We start from the raw sequence: 17,010 nt of genomic DNA on the forward strand, positions 1-17,010 counted from the left end.
GCCGCAAAGTTTTTATGAAGTGCTCTTTTAACCTCAGAATGTATCTTTAAAAAAAATAAGAACAGGTGTCTTCATAGCTCAAATTATATTATCATCTTTAAGCAATTAATAGTAATTTCTTAACGTCTTCTAATACTAAGATTTTCTCAGTTGTTCCAAAAACATCCTGTACTTTTGATTTGCCTAAACTGGAATTCAATCTAGGACTATGCACACCTGGATATGTCCCTTAAGTCTCTTTCAATTTAGAACTATTCTTTTTTTTTTTTTTAAATTGATCTGTTGAAGAGACTGTGCCAGTTTTCCTAAACAATATCTCACCTTGAAAATAATTTTTAGAAAGATTTAGGAAATATTGAAGAACCTTCTAAAGACAGAAAAGTGAAAGCATTTATCTTTATCAGTATGTACCTTGAAATTCTCTGTACTCAGTATATTAAACCTAGAAATCATATTTATCATAAAAGAGCCTGTCAGTTATTTTTCTAGGTGCTGTGCATAGTTTTTCTATGGATTTCTTGGGAGGCTGTGGTTCATTCAGCTAGAAATTTCCTCTGTAAACACATCACAGTCTCATTAGTGTGTTTACAAATTGCGGAGGAGCTGTTTCTTTGTGCCAGGAGAACTTTGTGAAATTTTCTTTACAGGTAGTGTAAAGGCTAACGTTAGTGTGGTTTTTTTCAACATAAATTTAGAGAATTGGAGAAAATTCACTGCTATTCATTGTAAACAGTAATCTCTGTAAAGTGAATGCCTCAGTTTTAGGTAGCCAAGCATCCTTTTATAGTAGAAAATAGAAATCATTCAAAGATTTTAATAGTATAAAGTTTAGTTATAGACCTCAAGAAAATGACTTGTTCAAACCAAGGGAGTTTTAACAGATACAAACCATTTGAAAACAAAGATAAGTAACAGCATTTTTCACACTATCAAATTAAAATCACCTAATTTAAATTTTTTTTTTTTACATCTCTAAACTATACTTCTTAAAATAGAAAAAATCAGAAGAATTATAGACTAGAAATTAAAGGACTTGTCTCTAGTATGCATTAGCTGAATGGCACTGTCAGTTTCCATCACCTCTCTATAGTGCTTTATCCAAAATGCGAAAGTTTTTCTAGGTGGTTTCCAAGTTCCCATTCAGTTCTAGCCTTCTATCCTTTTTTATCTTTTTAAAAAATATACATTCAACTCCAACCTAGGTTTGGTTGCAAACTTTCATAAAAATACATTGACCGTATAAAATCTTGAATCCAAAATACGCAGATATAAAATCAGATTACAGTGCTCTGAGAATTAACTGAAAGTCATAGAGGTTTAACTATTCAAATCTTATTCAAAAATGCTAAGAATGCCCATTTATCTTTACCACAATATAATAGTTAAATAATAGTTCAGATACATTTCTTATGGAATCTTCAGAATAATCTTGGGAAATTGCTAGTGTAGAGTTTCCTTTATGGAGACACATAGACAGTAGAACTCAGGTTAAGTGGGCTAGCAGTATAGTATACTTGAAAAACTGAGACAGACCTGGGTTCAGATCCTGACTTTGAAACTTAAGAGCCATGTTCTCTCTTAAGGGAGTCCTACAATCTCTCCTAAGCCCCGTCTGTAAATGAGGATAATAAAAGTTGTACTGGGCTGGGCACAGTGGCTCACACCTGTAATTTCAGCACTTTGGGAGGCCAAGGCAGGCAGATCACCTGAGGTCAGGAGTTTGAAACCAGCCCAGCTGACAAGGTGAAACCCTATCTCTACTAAAAATACAAAAATTAGCTGGGCATGAGGGCACACACCTGTAGTTTCGACTACTTGGGAAACTGAGACAGGAGAATCACTTGAACCTGGGAGAAGGCTGAGGTTGTAGTGAGCCAAGATTGCATGTTGCTGCACACCAGCCTAGGTGATATAGCAAGATTCCATCTCAAAAAAAAAAAAAAATAGTACTGACCATACAGGGTTATGATAATTATGTTGTGATAGAACTACATACGTAAATTACCTGTTGCCTGGTCCATGGATACATGATGAATAGTAACTCTTGTATAGGCATTAAATCACCCAGTGTAAATCTGTGCATATCTTATAGTGTTTTAAGTTCCAAGTAAAAGTCCCTAACTAAAAGTTGGTTTTTTTTTTAAAAAAAAAAAAAAACAGTTGTAAACTCAACAAGAAATTATATAGGTGCCATCGATTTCTGTGGTTGCTTATTGGTCATTTGGCTACTGATTAAGTTCCAGATCAGCTTTTTTGAAATCTTCTTGGCTGTCCATTCATGTCACAAGATGTCTGTTGCTGTGTGTGTCACATTCTCACATGGTAATACCCAAGGATAGGTTAAGGGTCTGTTATCTCCCGTGTCTGTCTGTTTTTAAAATTAATGAACACTTTCTCAGAAATACCCCAGACTTTCCTGTTTTATTGGCTAGATTTGAGTTAATTGTCCCTTCCTAAGCATAGAGGAATGGTATTAATCACATTGGTTCAGACTAATTAAGATCTCCTTGGGGTAAGAGATTAGGACACATTTTCCCAAGTATGGGACCAAATAGAAGCTGTGCATCTGTAGAGTCTGTCATTAATAAAGAAGGCAGATGGTGAGAAAATGATTTGGATAGTCATTTTATATATATTGACATGTCACTAGAAACTAGACTTTCCAAATTTTGGAAAACTCATGTATTTGCCAAATATTATTTTTCATATGTTAGCATATAGAAAATATATTACAGTCTCCTACTGTAGGAGACTGTAATACAGAAAATAAATTACAGTCTCCTACTTAAGACTTTTTTTATTATATGATGGTGCAAAAGTGATACTCATTCAATAAGCTTGTCAACTTAAGAGGACTTATATCCTGATAAACCTATCATACGTTGAAAATAATCGTAAGTCAAAAGTGCATTTTCAAAAATATTATGTTTATTCAGATGTAACCCCATCGTAAGGAGCACCTGAATTTCTGGAATTGCAGTAGGATGGAATAAGTAAAGTGCTTTTATTATGATAGTGTTTTCAAATTATCTTTTCTGTTTGTATACCCCTCATATATGTTAAAAGTTTATCCTATTACAGTGAATTCCAAGAGACTCTAAGTTGACTTGATTATATATTGAATTTTGGGGATTTTTTTTTGGAATTAAGAATCTCACTCTGTCACCCAGGCTGGAGTACAGTGGTGTAATCTCAGCACAGTGCAGCCTCAATCTCCTGAGCTCAGGTGATCCTCTCATTCAACCTTCCAGGTAGCTGGAACTACAGGCATGTGCTACCATGCCTAGCTGTTTCTGTTTGTGTTTTTTGTAGAGACAGGGTTTTGCCATGTTGACCAGCCAACCTCAGCCTCCCAAAGTACTGGGAGTACAGGTGTCAGCCACTGCACCCAGCCTGTATTGAATTTTGTTTCAGTGACAGTCTCGTTTCTTAGAAATGGGAAATATGTTTCTATGATAGACATTTTTGTTTTTAGATTTTATTGTGTATAAAAAAAATTGAATGATCTGATGCAATTAAGAAAAATTTCATATATGGATAAATATTATGAAAGTAGAAATTTACCATTTTAACCTGATGTAATAATCAAGAATTTTTTAGTTTCCTGTGAGAAAGTATGTCTACCTCCATTGAGGTTGTTTAACAAATAATGTGGTTATTTTCTAGCTTTGCACTAAGGGGAATTAATTCTCTTTATCAGTATATTTCATAATCTTTTTTGAAATTGATGATTATTTGAGAAAGTTACTTTGTGTTTTATAAATGAGTGTGCTTTGAATAGAATCGTGTGGAGAATTCATTTGTGAACAGAAATGGTCAGATGGATCTTGTCAAAGGGCTGACACTCTTCAAAATATTTTAGTCTAGTAAAGTCAACACATCATGAAAGAGGCTTCACCACACTGCATGTGAGAACAGACATCCTGACAAGTGGACTGGTGGTATTCATTGTCCAGAAGAGTCCCATTAAAAAATGCATTTATTTAAGAAACTGAGCTTTAGTGACTGTAGTACCATGACAGTTTAGGGAAATACTGTAAACTTTACAGTTGTATTCTTTATGTACTGAATATCCCTATATATTCTACATCCATATACTTAGCTCTATATATTGATATACATAAAATCATATATTGCATTTTTTATGGACAATGTAAGAGATTGCCAAGGGTAATTTAGATTATTCAAAATCCTAACCTTATAGGCTGACTCTCAAACCCAATCCCTGAATGAGAGGCTACTGAATAGACCTTAATGTTTGCTGTTGATAACATTTTTTTCTTCAAAAGCGTAGCCAGAACTATTTTGCCATGTATGACTTTTTTGTTGATTTGATTATATACCCACTAAAAGAGCCCTGATTACCTCACTGGTATGTATATGCAGAATTAAACCAATGTAAAAATTTGTATTTTTGTTTAGGCAACTCAGTATAACTGCCACCAAAAATGTAAAGAGGAAAAATGCACTTATGCTGATAAATATACCCAAACACCTTGGAGACGAATTCCTGTAAGTAACATGTGCTCTTAGCCTCCTCTCCTGTCATTTGCTATTTTGATGTTTTATTTCCCTTTTTTTACAGCAATCTCATAATTTTGAATCTGTCATGGCTGTTAATTTTTTTGTAGGTAATTTATTTTTGCTTGTCTCTTAGGTGTTTATGTGCTTTCCTAAAGCTTCTCTTGTGTGTCTTATGTAAGTGAATGTGCATTTAATAGCTTTTCCATTCTGCACACTGTAGCTCGTTTTATTTGCGTGTCTACTCTCCTCTTATTGCATGTATTTATGAGAGAGTAGTTCCACATTCCTTAAAGGAAACAACAGTCCAGTATGCAGTCATTCCACTTTAGCAGCATATGACACTTTGAAAATATATGATGTAGCATATTCCTTTTTTGTTAAAACTTTTCAAATACGTTTATTATAATTACTCAAATGTTGAGGGTATTAGGAAATATAAAGGCACAAAGATATAGACAAATAAAAGTTATGTTTTAGGCAGAATTAGGGAATGGTTTCTTTTAAATAAAAAGTAAATATATATTCCACACTTGTTTTTCAAAAATGTTATATCTCAAAACATGTTTAGGGCTAAAAATACTCTTATCATTTAATCTGAGTTCTTCAGAACTCAGTTCAGGATGTGCGTGACCAGAGAATTATCATATGGACATTAGTCATCATTCTCCTATTGTTTGGGGCCAGGTAATAGACATTTCTTGTTTTGTTAAGAGATTGCCTAGCAAGTCACCCTTGACACTTCTTTTGCCTTATATTTAGCAGAGGAATTCTAGTAACACAAAAGAAAAGGGAAATATAATGGCTAATGTAATCAGCAATTTAATTTATAAAGTTTAGCCGTAAGCCTTTAAAGTTTGTAGAAGAGTTTTGTTTCTTTTCATCTAGCAAGTAGTTTTTTGTGTACTCTGTATAAGATATGATGATAGGAATTAATTTAGTCAACAAAAGTTGGGTGATCCTTTCTCATCCCAGATATTCGGCTTTCAAACTAGAGTTGGGGAATTAGGGAAGGAAATACACAGACAAATAAGGATTCCTGTGTTTATAAGTACTTCTTAAAGAAACTGGCAATGCATTGATAAAGTACTGTGTAAGTATCTGTAAGGTTCAAAGGATATGGGAAAGTCTGGTTGAAAGAATCAAGGAGCTTGGTGAAGAAAGTGAAGGTTATGTTGGAATCGTGAAAAGCAAAAGACACCAACAGAGATGATGTAATATTTTTTAATGTAAAAGGTTGTGGAAGCTCATCTGTTTGCAGACAGTTGTTTAATAGAAGTCCTAGGTTCTTTTCCCCAAAAGCACATTAAAGAGCCTTGGAAGGAGAGTGGTTTGCTGCCAACAGCAGCAGAGCAAAAATTTGAATGTATTGAGCCTAGCTGAAATTTAATTCATAGATTTGTCCGACAGGACTTTGGTATCACTTAATGGCTGCAGATAATATCTCTGAAGTAGAGAATCAACAGGAAATAAGAGGAAGAAACACAATAATAGAACAGGAGAAAGGATGAAAGGCAGATATTCACTTACTCATTCAGCAGATATCTTTGTACCTACTTCATGCCAGGCGCCGTCTTAATTTGGATGTGTAAATATAAAGAAGGTACAGTTCCATCCCTCAAGATGCTTTATAAACCTCCAATATGCTTAAATAATAGTAAGCTCACTCTTTTTCTGCATGTGAAGAAGCTAAGACTAAGAAGTGACTTGTGCAAATGTTTATACAACTTGTATACAGCAGTCTTATTTTAGTTATTTTTCTTTTGAATGGTTGCAGGAGGTGACGGGGCTAGAAGGAATAGAGAAGAGAAAAGGGTCATAGCTCTGAGAAGGGAGGACAGAGGCTTAATCTTAGTGAGAGATCATAATAACGACTTACTTCCCTGAGAGAAAAAACACAGGTGCCCAGGTTTGCACTGCATGTTAGAAGACTTGGCAGTCCACTGTGATAATCCATAGAAACATACTTGTATTTTTAAAATTATTTAATTAATTTATTTATTTTGAGACAAGGTTTTTTCTGTCATCCAGGCTAGGGTGCAATGGTGCAATTTGGTTCACTGCAGCCTTGATCTCCTGGGCTCAAGTGATCCTCCTGCCTCAGCCTCCCAAGTAGCTGGGAACATAGGTGTGCACCACCATGAGTGGCTACTTTTTGTAGAGACAGTTGTCTCACACTCCCAGGCTCAAGTGATCATGTTGCCTCATCCTCCCCAAATGCTGGGATTACAGACATGATCCACCATGCCTAACCACATACTTGTATTTAAAATTACTGGGGAAAAAAATTATTTTTGGTTAAAAAGGCATAGTTTCAGTAAGATTATAAAAGAAAAATTCTCTATAACCAAGTTAAGTTCACTCTAAAGTGAGTATGAAAAAAATCTTTTGACATATTAAATTACATAAGTAACTTTCTCAATAAAAATAATAATAAAATTCAATACTTGTCATTAAAAGAATTAAAAAATAGAGTACTAAGGATACCTTATGAATAACGTAAGGCCAAAAAATATATGCTTAAAAGAGAAGTACTCTAAATTGGATTTTTCCTTCCCTGTCTATTTTTATTGAGAGATAATGATATATTCATTCTATAGCAAATATAGAAAACAGAGAAGCAAAACAACTGAAGAAAAATTTAAAGTACTTAAATCATACAAGCCAATGACAGTCATTGTTAACATTTCATATGTGGTCTTCCAGCCTTTTTTGATGATGTATGTATATATGTATGTGCCATCTGTCATATCTATTTAAATGTAATTATGTTGTATATGTGGCATTTTAACCTACATAGGTAGTGGTAATGGTGGTTGCTATTATTATTTGGTGTGTTTTTTTGCTAAATCAAATGAAGAAATGCATTACCTTTAATCAAATTAAGGAATTAATTTATTTAATGGATGGTCCTTTGTAAGGTTTTTGAAATACATTACTACAGTTTTTTCCTGAAAGATTTATACAGCCTTATACTACAACCAACTAAGTATAATCAGAAAATGGCTTGGTGGCCATGATGTTAGATTGTTATGATTCAGGTGTTTGATGTCATTAGATTATATATTGAAAAAAAAAAAAGCCCCTGCTATTGCCCACCACAAAACAGGAAATACAAGGGCAGGAGGGCTACCCTTTGTGCCCCACACCATCATTTCAAGTAGTACTAGGAAGCCACTCCCAACTATTTCTGTTATGACCATTCCTGTTAGGTGATGTTTTCTTACCTTACAAATTCTTTCTTCTTCCTGGCTAGAAACCGTTTTATCATGCTATTTTCTGCATACATTCAAACTCTGTTTTTGTGTATTAATTTTATATATATTAATCCTCAGAATTTTAGGAGTGTTTTTATGCCTGTAAGAAAATTTGGCTTTCATGCTACAGATGCTTTTGGTGTTAGAGGTATAGGGATAAAGATCAAAACTGTTTGGGTTTGGTTAGGGTATTATTTGTGAGATTGAACCCAGCAAGGGAATAGTAGTTAGTCACCTGGTAGGTCTTTTCATTTTGGGCAAGACAAAGATTTCTTCTACTATAGGGAGCTGCCTAAGCTATGCTGTAGGCATAATACAGGATGTTTTTAAGTATAAGTTTTTAAGAACAGTGTTTTCAGCATTGAGGACCAGTGTGAAGCACTTCTCATTGGAGTAAGGGAGCTATCTTCTGCTTGGGAAAGCAATAATATAGTGTTATAAACTCCCCCAAGCCTTGCATTATAAAAAGAGGGCAGCCAGACTGGACGCCGTGGCTCATGCCTGTAATCTCAGCACTTTGAGAGGCTGAGGTGGGTGGATCACAAGGTCAGGAGATCAAGACCATCCTGGCCAACATGGTGAAATGTCATCTCTACTCAAAAAACAAAAAATTAACTGGGCGTGGTGGCACATGCCTTTAGTCCCAGCTACTCCGGAGGCTGAGGTAGGAGAATTGCTGGAACCTGGGAGGCAGAGGTTGCAGTGAGCCGAAATTGCGTCACTCTTCTCCAGCCTGGCAACAGAGCAAGACTGAGTCTCAAAAAAAAAAAAAAAAAGAGGGCAGCCATAGGACTATATTCCAGAATTGAGAATGCTCTACTCTAGAGTGGCACACTACTATACAACTTTCTGTGTTGTCCATTGCAGTAGCCTGTAACTGCATGTGACTGTCGAGCACTTGAAAATGTAGCTAGTATGACTAAGGAAGAGAATTTTAAATTTTGTTTATTGTAATTAATTTAAATGTAAATAGTCACATGTAGCTAATTGATATCATTTTGGACAAAGTAGCCCTAGAACTAATGGTATCTACTTACATGGATATGGAAAGCCACCTAGAACAATAAGTAAAGGGCAAGTCAGTAAAAGCAATTTTCAGAAGAAATGAAGGAAAATACAAAAGATGGAATTCAGATTTAGGTGGGGAAAAAAGAGGGAAAAGAGATAAGAATGAGCTTTAAGAGCAGAAAATGATACCTCCAGAGGAAAGTGGGCCAATTATTTTTCCTTATCTGAGGGGCAGAATACCCAGATGCAATGGAGAAATGGGCAACAAGAAAAGAAGAATAACAGTTTGAAAATTGCCTAATCATTCACGTGAAAATAGTTGATGTTACTGTGAATACTCCTGGAGGATGTTGATTATGCAAGAAAATCAAGATTCATTTTAAACATAAAAACTTAATGAAACTATTTTTAAACATAGTACTAGTGTACAGATCCATGTACAAACATATTCTTAAAGATTAGCATTATCTTGGACTGAATTAATTTTTGTGTATTTCTAATACTGTTCTAAAAGCATTTAACATCAGTATTTAAAAATATGGATATTTTGCACATTAAGTAAATTGTAAAATCTTACATATACCTTTTGTAGGCCATTTGTTTGAACACCTCAAGTTAACCAGAGAAGCCAAAATATTAGAAAAAACATTTCTGGACTCATACTTTCAAATACCTTATTACTTATCTCCTTGAATCTCTAAGCAGGGAGCACAGGATAGACCCAAAAGATCTACCTGGCCTGTCATTTAGTGACCTGACCTGGATTACTCTGAAAATTGAGTGTACAAATAAACAGATCGTTGAACCAGTATCACTGTGAAAAGGTGCCCACTAGTTAAAATTCTGACTGGGCATAATTTGATCTAATGGTAATTTTCTCTCATATTTTTAAGAACTAACTGTTTTATGTAGCAAAGAGGCAAGAAAAGATGATTTTATGTACACTAAAAATGATCTGATGAAATTAGTTTATAGTACTGAATCAAATATTAACCCATGTTACAGTATATATAAAAAATATGCATATGTAATTTATATAAGTTCAGCCATTGGAATGTGGTCAGCATTATCAACCATTCTTTGTGCTTAGAATTAGGTTTTTGGAATTCAGATTTACCGAGTCAAGTATTTTCCCATCATATCTATTTATAAAATAGATAAGGTAAAATCAGAAAACTATGACAGTTACATCACAAAAATCACATCAAATGTTTATAATTTCCAAAGGAGAAAGACTTTACCTAGTTTCTAACAACAATGGAAATTTATCAGCAAAGAACTCCACTCTTTTTTTTTTTCTTGCCTGAGAGGTGGAATAGAATACTAACTGAAAGACACGATGCAGGCAAAAGATTTATCTTATGAATAATCTTCCCCAAATCCATTTTCTTAGGCCATATTCTTTCCTAATTTGGAAATGGGCAACATTACTGGTTAATTTTTATGTGGGAAAAATGTCATATTTTTTTTTTTTTTGGTGATGGAATCTTGCTCTGTTGCCCAGGCTGAGTGCAGTGGCATGATTTTAGCTCACTGCAACCTCCACCTCCCGGTTCAAGAGATTCTCCCACCTAAGCCTCCCAAGTAGCTGGTACCACAGGTGCATGCCACCACGCCTGGCTAATTTCTATATTTTTAGTAGAGACAGATGGGGTTTCACTATGTTGGCCAGGTTGGTCTCAAACACCTGACCTCAGGTGATCCGCCCACCTCGGCCTCCCAAAGTGCTGGGACCACAGGTGTGAGCCACCTTGCCTGACCAAATCAAATGTCCTGATTTTAAATTTAAATGAGCCAATTTTTTTCCTCTGGAGAGACGTTGCATGTGTGTGTTTGTGTGTGTGTGTGTGTGTGTGTGTTCCAAAGGGAATTATTTCTTTGTTAAGGCCATGCGTGTGCGTGTGTTTGTATTATCCAAAGGGAATTGTTTCTTTGCCAAGGCCTTTTATTTGTATTCACTATTACTTATATTTTAAAATGCCACTAAAAGTATTTTTAGTGAAAATCACACATACGTTGGTCAAGTAATATTTATGCTTTCATCATACAGTTATTTTTAAATTGTTCGATGTTTACTCAATATTAGACATTGGCCATGGAATACAGCCTGTGTTTTGATGATCTGAATGTTGACAGGAGCAATTTGTGTTGCTGAGACATTGTGTAGCATGCAGAATTTGTGACAACACAAGAATTATTTTATATGTGTCATTTCTTCTGTTCTTTTTTTTTTTTTAGAAAACATTAGTACTGTGACCTTTTTTCATGGATACATGTTAAACCAATAACCGAAAAAATAGAATTGCCTCTTAAGGATAGGAACAAATTAAATATGGATATTATAGCAATTGAGTGGTTTATTGTTTATAAGTTTACAGTTATCTAAATCTATATTTTTCAATACCAAATACCAGAACTATAGAAGGTGTTTTTGAAACTTTATTTAAAGTATCCATTGGAAGAAGCAAAGTTTGCCTGTACTATAATTACAAAAGATTCATAAGAAGCTGCAAAAGTTGTAGAGAGATCTTTTTTATCTTTCAACCAGCTTTCCACAACAGTTACATTTTACATAATTGTGATATAATATCAAAACCAGGAAATTGACAGTAGTGATGGCGTGTGTGTATGCACGTGTGCACATATGTGCTTCTTTTCCATTTTATCACTTGTGTAGTAACAGTCATATTTAAGGTACAGAACTATTGTACTGCCACAGCATATTCCCTTGTGTGGTACCTCTTTACATTCATAATCATTTTCACTTTCTCTCACCATTCCTAGCCTCTGGTAACCACTAAACCTGTTTTACATCTTTATGATTTTGTTATTTTCAGATTTTATATAAATGGTATCATACAGTGTTGAGCTAGCTTTGGAACTTGGCTTTTTAAAACTAGTGTAACACTCTGGAGATCCATTCAAGTAGTTATGTGCATCAGTTGTTCGTTACTTTTTATTGCTGAGTACTATTCCATGATATAGATGTACCACAATTTAAATAAACTGTTTAAATAAATAGTAAAGATGTTGATTCTCCCACTTAATGAAAATGGTATATCTCTCCATTAATTTAAATCTTTTTGATTTCTTTAATTATCATTTTCCAGTTTTCAGAACACAGTTCTCTACAAGCTTTCTTAGATTTCTTGCTAAGTTTTTCATATTTAGGGGTGGTTATAAGTGATGCTGTTTGTTAAATTTCACTTTCCCTGTACTAATTGCTGATACTTAGAAATAAAATTGATTTCTGTATATTGACCTTGTATTTTGTGAACTTACTAAACTCACTAGTTTTGAGAGTTTTTCTGTAGTTTGGGGTTTCTATGATGACCATTATGTCATCTGTAAATAGTAATAGTGTTTCTCACTTTTTGATCTGGATGTCTTTTGTTTCTTTTCTTTGCATCATGTCACCAGCTTGGACTTACATTACTGTGTTGAATAAGAATTATGAGAATGGGGATTCTTGCCTTTTTCCTAATCTAAGGGGAAAAAGCATTCAGTCTTTCACCTTTAAGTAGATGTTAGCTATAGATATTTGGGACATGGTTTTTATCAAGTTGAAGTAGTTTCCATCTATTCTTAGATTGCTAAGAGTTTTTATCATGAATGAGAGTTGGATTTTGTTGCTTTTGTTCTGGCAATTGCTACGAACCTGTGAGTTTTCTTCTTTAGCCTATTAATTGCACTGATTGATTTTCTAATACTAAATCAATCTCATAGACCTGAAATAAACTCCCTTTGGTCATGGTGTGTAGTTCTTTTTATATATTCCTGAACTCTAGTTAGTAGTATTTTGTTAAGAATTTTTACATCTGTATTCTGGGGGTTAATGCTCTTTAGTCTTCATTTTTCTTTTGTTGTATTGTCTTTGTCTGGTTTTGTATTAAGTTAAATCTGGCCTTATAAATACTTTGGAAAGTGTTCTCTCCTCCTCTGCTTTATGGAAGAGATTGTGTAGAATTAATGGTTAATTCTTCTTTAAACATTCAGTAGAATTTAGCAGTAAAATTATCTGGGCCTGGAGATTTCTTTTTTTAGGAGTTTTAAAGTTATAAATTCAACTTCTTTAATAGTTATTGACCTATTCAAATGACTTCTTTCATCTTAGTTGAATTTTGATAGTTTGTGGTTTTGAGGAATTGGCCTTCTTCTCAGTTGTCAAATTTATAACTGTAAAGTTGTTCACAATATTCCTTTGTTACCTTAATGGCCAGAGAGTCTATAATGATATTCCTTATTTCATTCCGATTTTGGTAATTTACCTTTTCTCTTTTTCTTTGTCAGTCTTGCTAATGGTTTGCCAATTTTACAGATCTTTTCAAAGAACCAACATTTTGTTTCCTTGATTTTCTCTATTTTGCTATGTTCAATTTCAAGGATTCTACTAACTCTTTTTAAGTGAAAGTGAATTTATTAGAGAAGTAAAGAAACAAAAGAATTGTTACTCCATAGACAGAGCCCTGAGGGCTACTGGTTGACTATTTTTAATGGTTATTTCTCTATCATATGCTAAGCAAGGGGTGGATTATTTAGAAGTTTTCTGAAAGGAATGAGAATTTCCTAGAACTTTGGGTTCCTCTTCCTTTTAAACTATATAAGGCAGCAGTCCCCAATCTTTTTGGCATCAGGAACTGGTTTTGTGGAAGATAACTTTCCACAGACAGGGAGAGGGTTATGGGAGGAGGATGGATGGTTTCAGGATGATTTAACTACATTATATTTATTGTGCACTTTATTTCTATTATGATTACGTTGTAATATATAATGAAATAATTGTACAACTCACTATAATGTAGAATCAGTGGGAGCCCTGAGCTTATTTTTATGCAACTAGATGGTCTCATCTGGAAATGATGGGATACAATGACAGATCATTAGGCATTAGATTCTCATAAGGAGCAAGCAACCTAGATTTCTCACATGTGCAGTTTACAATAAGGTTCATGCTTCTATGAGAATCTAGTGCTGCTGCTGATCCTACTGGAGGCAAAGCTCAAGTGATAATTTGAGCAATGAGGAGTGCCTGTAAATACAGATGAAGCTTTACTCACTTGCCCACTGCTCACCTCCTCCTGTGTTGCAGGTTGCTAATAGGCCGTGGATTGGTACCAGTCCTTGGCCCAGGGGTTGGGTACCCCTGATGTAGGGTAACTTCCAGACATTCCAGTGGCATTTGTAAACTGTCACAGTGCTTTTGGGAGTGTCTTTAGGCATGTTAATGAATTATAATAGCATATAATGAGCAGCAAGGTTGACCAGAAGTCACTTTCATTGCCATCTTGATTGTGGTATGTTTTGGCCAGCTTATTTACTGTATCATGTTTCTTTGTTTTGTTTTTTAATTAATTTTTTCTTATAATTGAAGATACAGTGACAGAATGAATATGTGAATATTTTGAATTATATACAAATCAAAAAGACACTTTTAATATTTTACACAACCTCCATAAATTACAGGAAATTGCAGAGGAAACATTAACATTCTGTTGTATAAATTTAAATTTAAAATTAAATTCAGATGTACATGAAACTGATTTATATTAAAAGGTAAATATTTTAAGAAAAATTACAAGTCATTAGTTCTAGTTGTACTAAAACTTATATTTCAAAATAATTTATGATAAATGTATCTAAATGTTGTCATGACCTATAAAATACTCGTAACAACTCCAGCAACACTTACGTCATCATTAAGATCTTTCTCAAGATTAAAAATCATTAAAATAATTTGTGATCTTGCATTTGTTTAGACATTGGCAAATGTTGCTTTCAGTTACATAATTTCATAATGAAATTACTAAAGGTATATATTTTGATGACCTAATGAATTTGTAAAAAGGAAAAGAAAAGAAAAGGAAAGAAAAATCTTATGACCAGTCAAGATACCATATTAGTAAATTACATGCTAAAAGAATGATAAAAGATGTTAATAATTTAAGAAGTATGATAAATGAAATATTTAAAAAATTATACTGCAAAATTCATATAACAAAATGTTATAACAATTTTGAACTTTTATGTAACCAAATAGGCTGAAAAGATACAATGCAAAAATGGACAGAATTAAGAAGAAAAACTGCAAAAGAAACAAAAGCAATCCAGATTGGAACAGAAAAAGTAAAAGCATCTCTATTTGCTGTTGACATGATCTTATATGTAGAAAATCCTGAGAATTTTACACACACACACATACACACACACACACAATTAGAACCAATAAATGAATTCAACAGTGTTGCAGGATACAAGATCAATTTTTTTAAAATTGAAGTTCTGGGGTTCATGTGCAGAATGTGCAGGTTTGTTACACAGGTATAAATGTGCTGTGGTGGTTTGCTGCACCCGTCACCCCATCATCTACATTAGGTATTTCTCCTAATGCTATCTCTCCCCATGCCCCTCACCCACCACCCCCAAGCAGGCCCCGGTGTGTGTTGTTCCCCTCCCTGTGTCCATGAGTTCTCATTGTTCAACTCCCAGCTATGAGTTAGAACATGCAGTGTTTGGTTTTCTGTTCTTGTGTTAGTTTGCTGAGAATGATGGTTTCCAGCTTCATCCATGTCCCTGCAAAGGACGTGAACTCATCCTATTTTATGGCTGCATAGTATTCCATGGTATATATATTTGATCCAGTCTGTCATTGATGGGCATTTGGGTTGGTTCTAAGTCTTTGCTATTGTGAACAGTGCTGCAATAAACATACATGTGTATGTGTCTTTATAGTAGAGTGATTTATAATCCTTTGGGTATATACCCAGTAATGGGATTGCTGGGTCAAATGGTATTTCTAGTTCTAGATCCTTGAAGAATTGCCACACTGTCTTCCACAATGGTTGAACTAAGTTACACTCCCACCAACACTGTAAAACTGTTCCTATTTCTCTACATCCTCTCCAGCATCTGTTGTTTCCTGACTTTTTAATGAACATCATTCTAACTGGTGTGAGATGGTATCTCAGTGTGGTTTTGATTTGCATTTCTCTAATGACCAGTGATGATGAGCATGTTTTTATGTCTGTTGGCTGCATAAATGTCTTCTTTTGAGAAGTGTCTGTTCATATCCTATGTCCACTTTTTGATGGTTTTTTTTTTCTTGTAAATTTGTTTAAGTTCTTTGTAGATTCTGGATATTAGTCCTTTGTCAGATGGACAGATTGCAAAAATTTTCTCCCCACTTTGTAGGTTGCCTGTTCACTCTGATGTTACTTTCTTTTGCTGTACTACATCATGTTTTATCGGCAGGGTCTTTATGAATTGTTATCTTATGCCAACCTCCTGTCTCATCCTGTGACTAAGAGTGCCTAACGTCCTAGGAATGTAGTCCAGCTAGTCTTACCCTCATTTTACCCAGCTCCTGTTCAAGATGGAATTGCTCTGGTTCAAATACCTTTATTTCTCCCTACCTTTTACAAGGAGACCCGTAATTCTAAAGGTTGTAGAGGGACCAAGATCCATCTTCGGTAGCTTCTTTTGGCTTAATAGGGGCAATGATATTCCTTCCTAACTTGTAGGGTCTCTTGTATTCAAGGTGGAATGAGGCTCAGTCAGAAAGCAGCTATGTGATGAAAGCCATTCATAACTCTGAGTCCTGACAAAAGGTAGTATCTGGAAGACCAAAGCCGGCTAATTGGTGCTGCTCAGACTGTTTTGGTTGGCGGGGGGTCTGGTCTCTTTATGATACCAGTTTAGCTTATTGATGAGATTTTTTTTCTATTTTTCTATCTCTACTTCAGCTGTTTCCTACATATTATATTTTTTTGCAACTATTTCCTATACATTATGTATTTTCTTTTCCATTCAGTTCAATGTGGGGTTTTTTGTTTCCTTGAGACTTGCTCTCTGACCCATGGATTACTTAGGGGTATGAATTTTAGTATCCAAGTGTTTGGAAATATTTTTGTCATCTTTCTGTTATTGATTTCTAATTTGATTCCATTGTGGTCAGAGAACATATTCTGTATAATTTCTTTTTTTTTTTTTTAAATTCCAGATATCATATCATTTTGCTGTAGCTCATTTTTTTTTTAGAAAGAAAGAAAGAAAAAAAGAAGAGGAAGGAAAAGGAAGAGAAAGAGAGAGAGAGAATGGGAGTATTGCTTTCTTGCCCAGGCTAGAATGCAGTTTAGTAATGGGTATTGAAAACCTCTTTTATACCAATAATTATACTTAATGATGTAGACAGGAAGGAATAAGGGAAGAAAATAACAAACAAGCAGCC

At 34.4% G+C, this 17,010-nt stretch overlaps 1 protein-coding gene across 7 annotated transcripts in view; it reads left to right on the top strand.

Moving 5' to 3' along the window:
* The window catches only part of CCSER2 (coiled-coil serine rich protein 2), a 211,706-nt gene that overhangs the window by 170,171 nt on the left and 24,525 nt on the right, over nucleotides 1-17,010 (top strand). For all 7 annotated transcript variants that reach the window (XM_021672267.2, XM_012438996.3, XM_012438997.2 and 4 more), the window contains one exon: nucleotides 4,423-4,512. In XM_021672267.2, the coding sequence (XP_021527942.2) occupies nucleotides 4,423-4,512 (90 nt within the window). The remainder of the gene's footprint in view (nucleotides 1-4,422; nucleotides 4,513-17,010) is intronic.

The sequence above is a fragment of the Aotus nancymaae genome, unplaced genomic scaffold, assembly GCF_030222135.1.
Source record: "Aotus nancymaae isolate 86718 unplaced genomic scaffold, 86718_ANA_hifiasm-v0.15.2.pri h1tg000010l, whole genome shotgun sequence".
Taxonomy (NCBI): Eukaryota; Metazoa; Chordata; class Mammalia; order Primates; family Aotidae; genus Aotus; species Aotus nancymaae.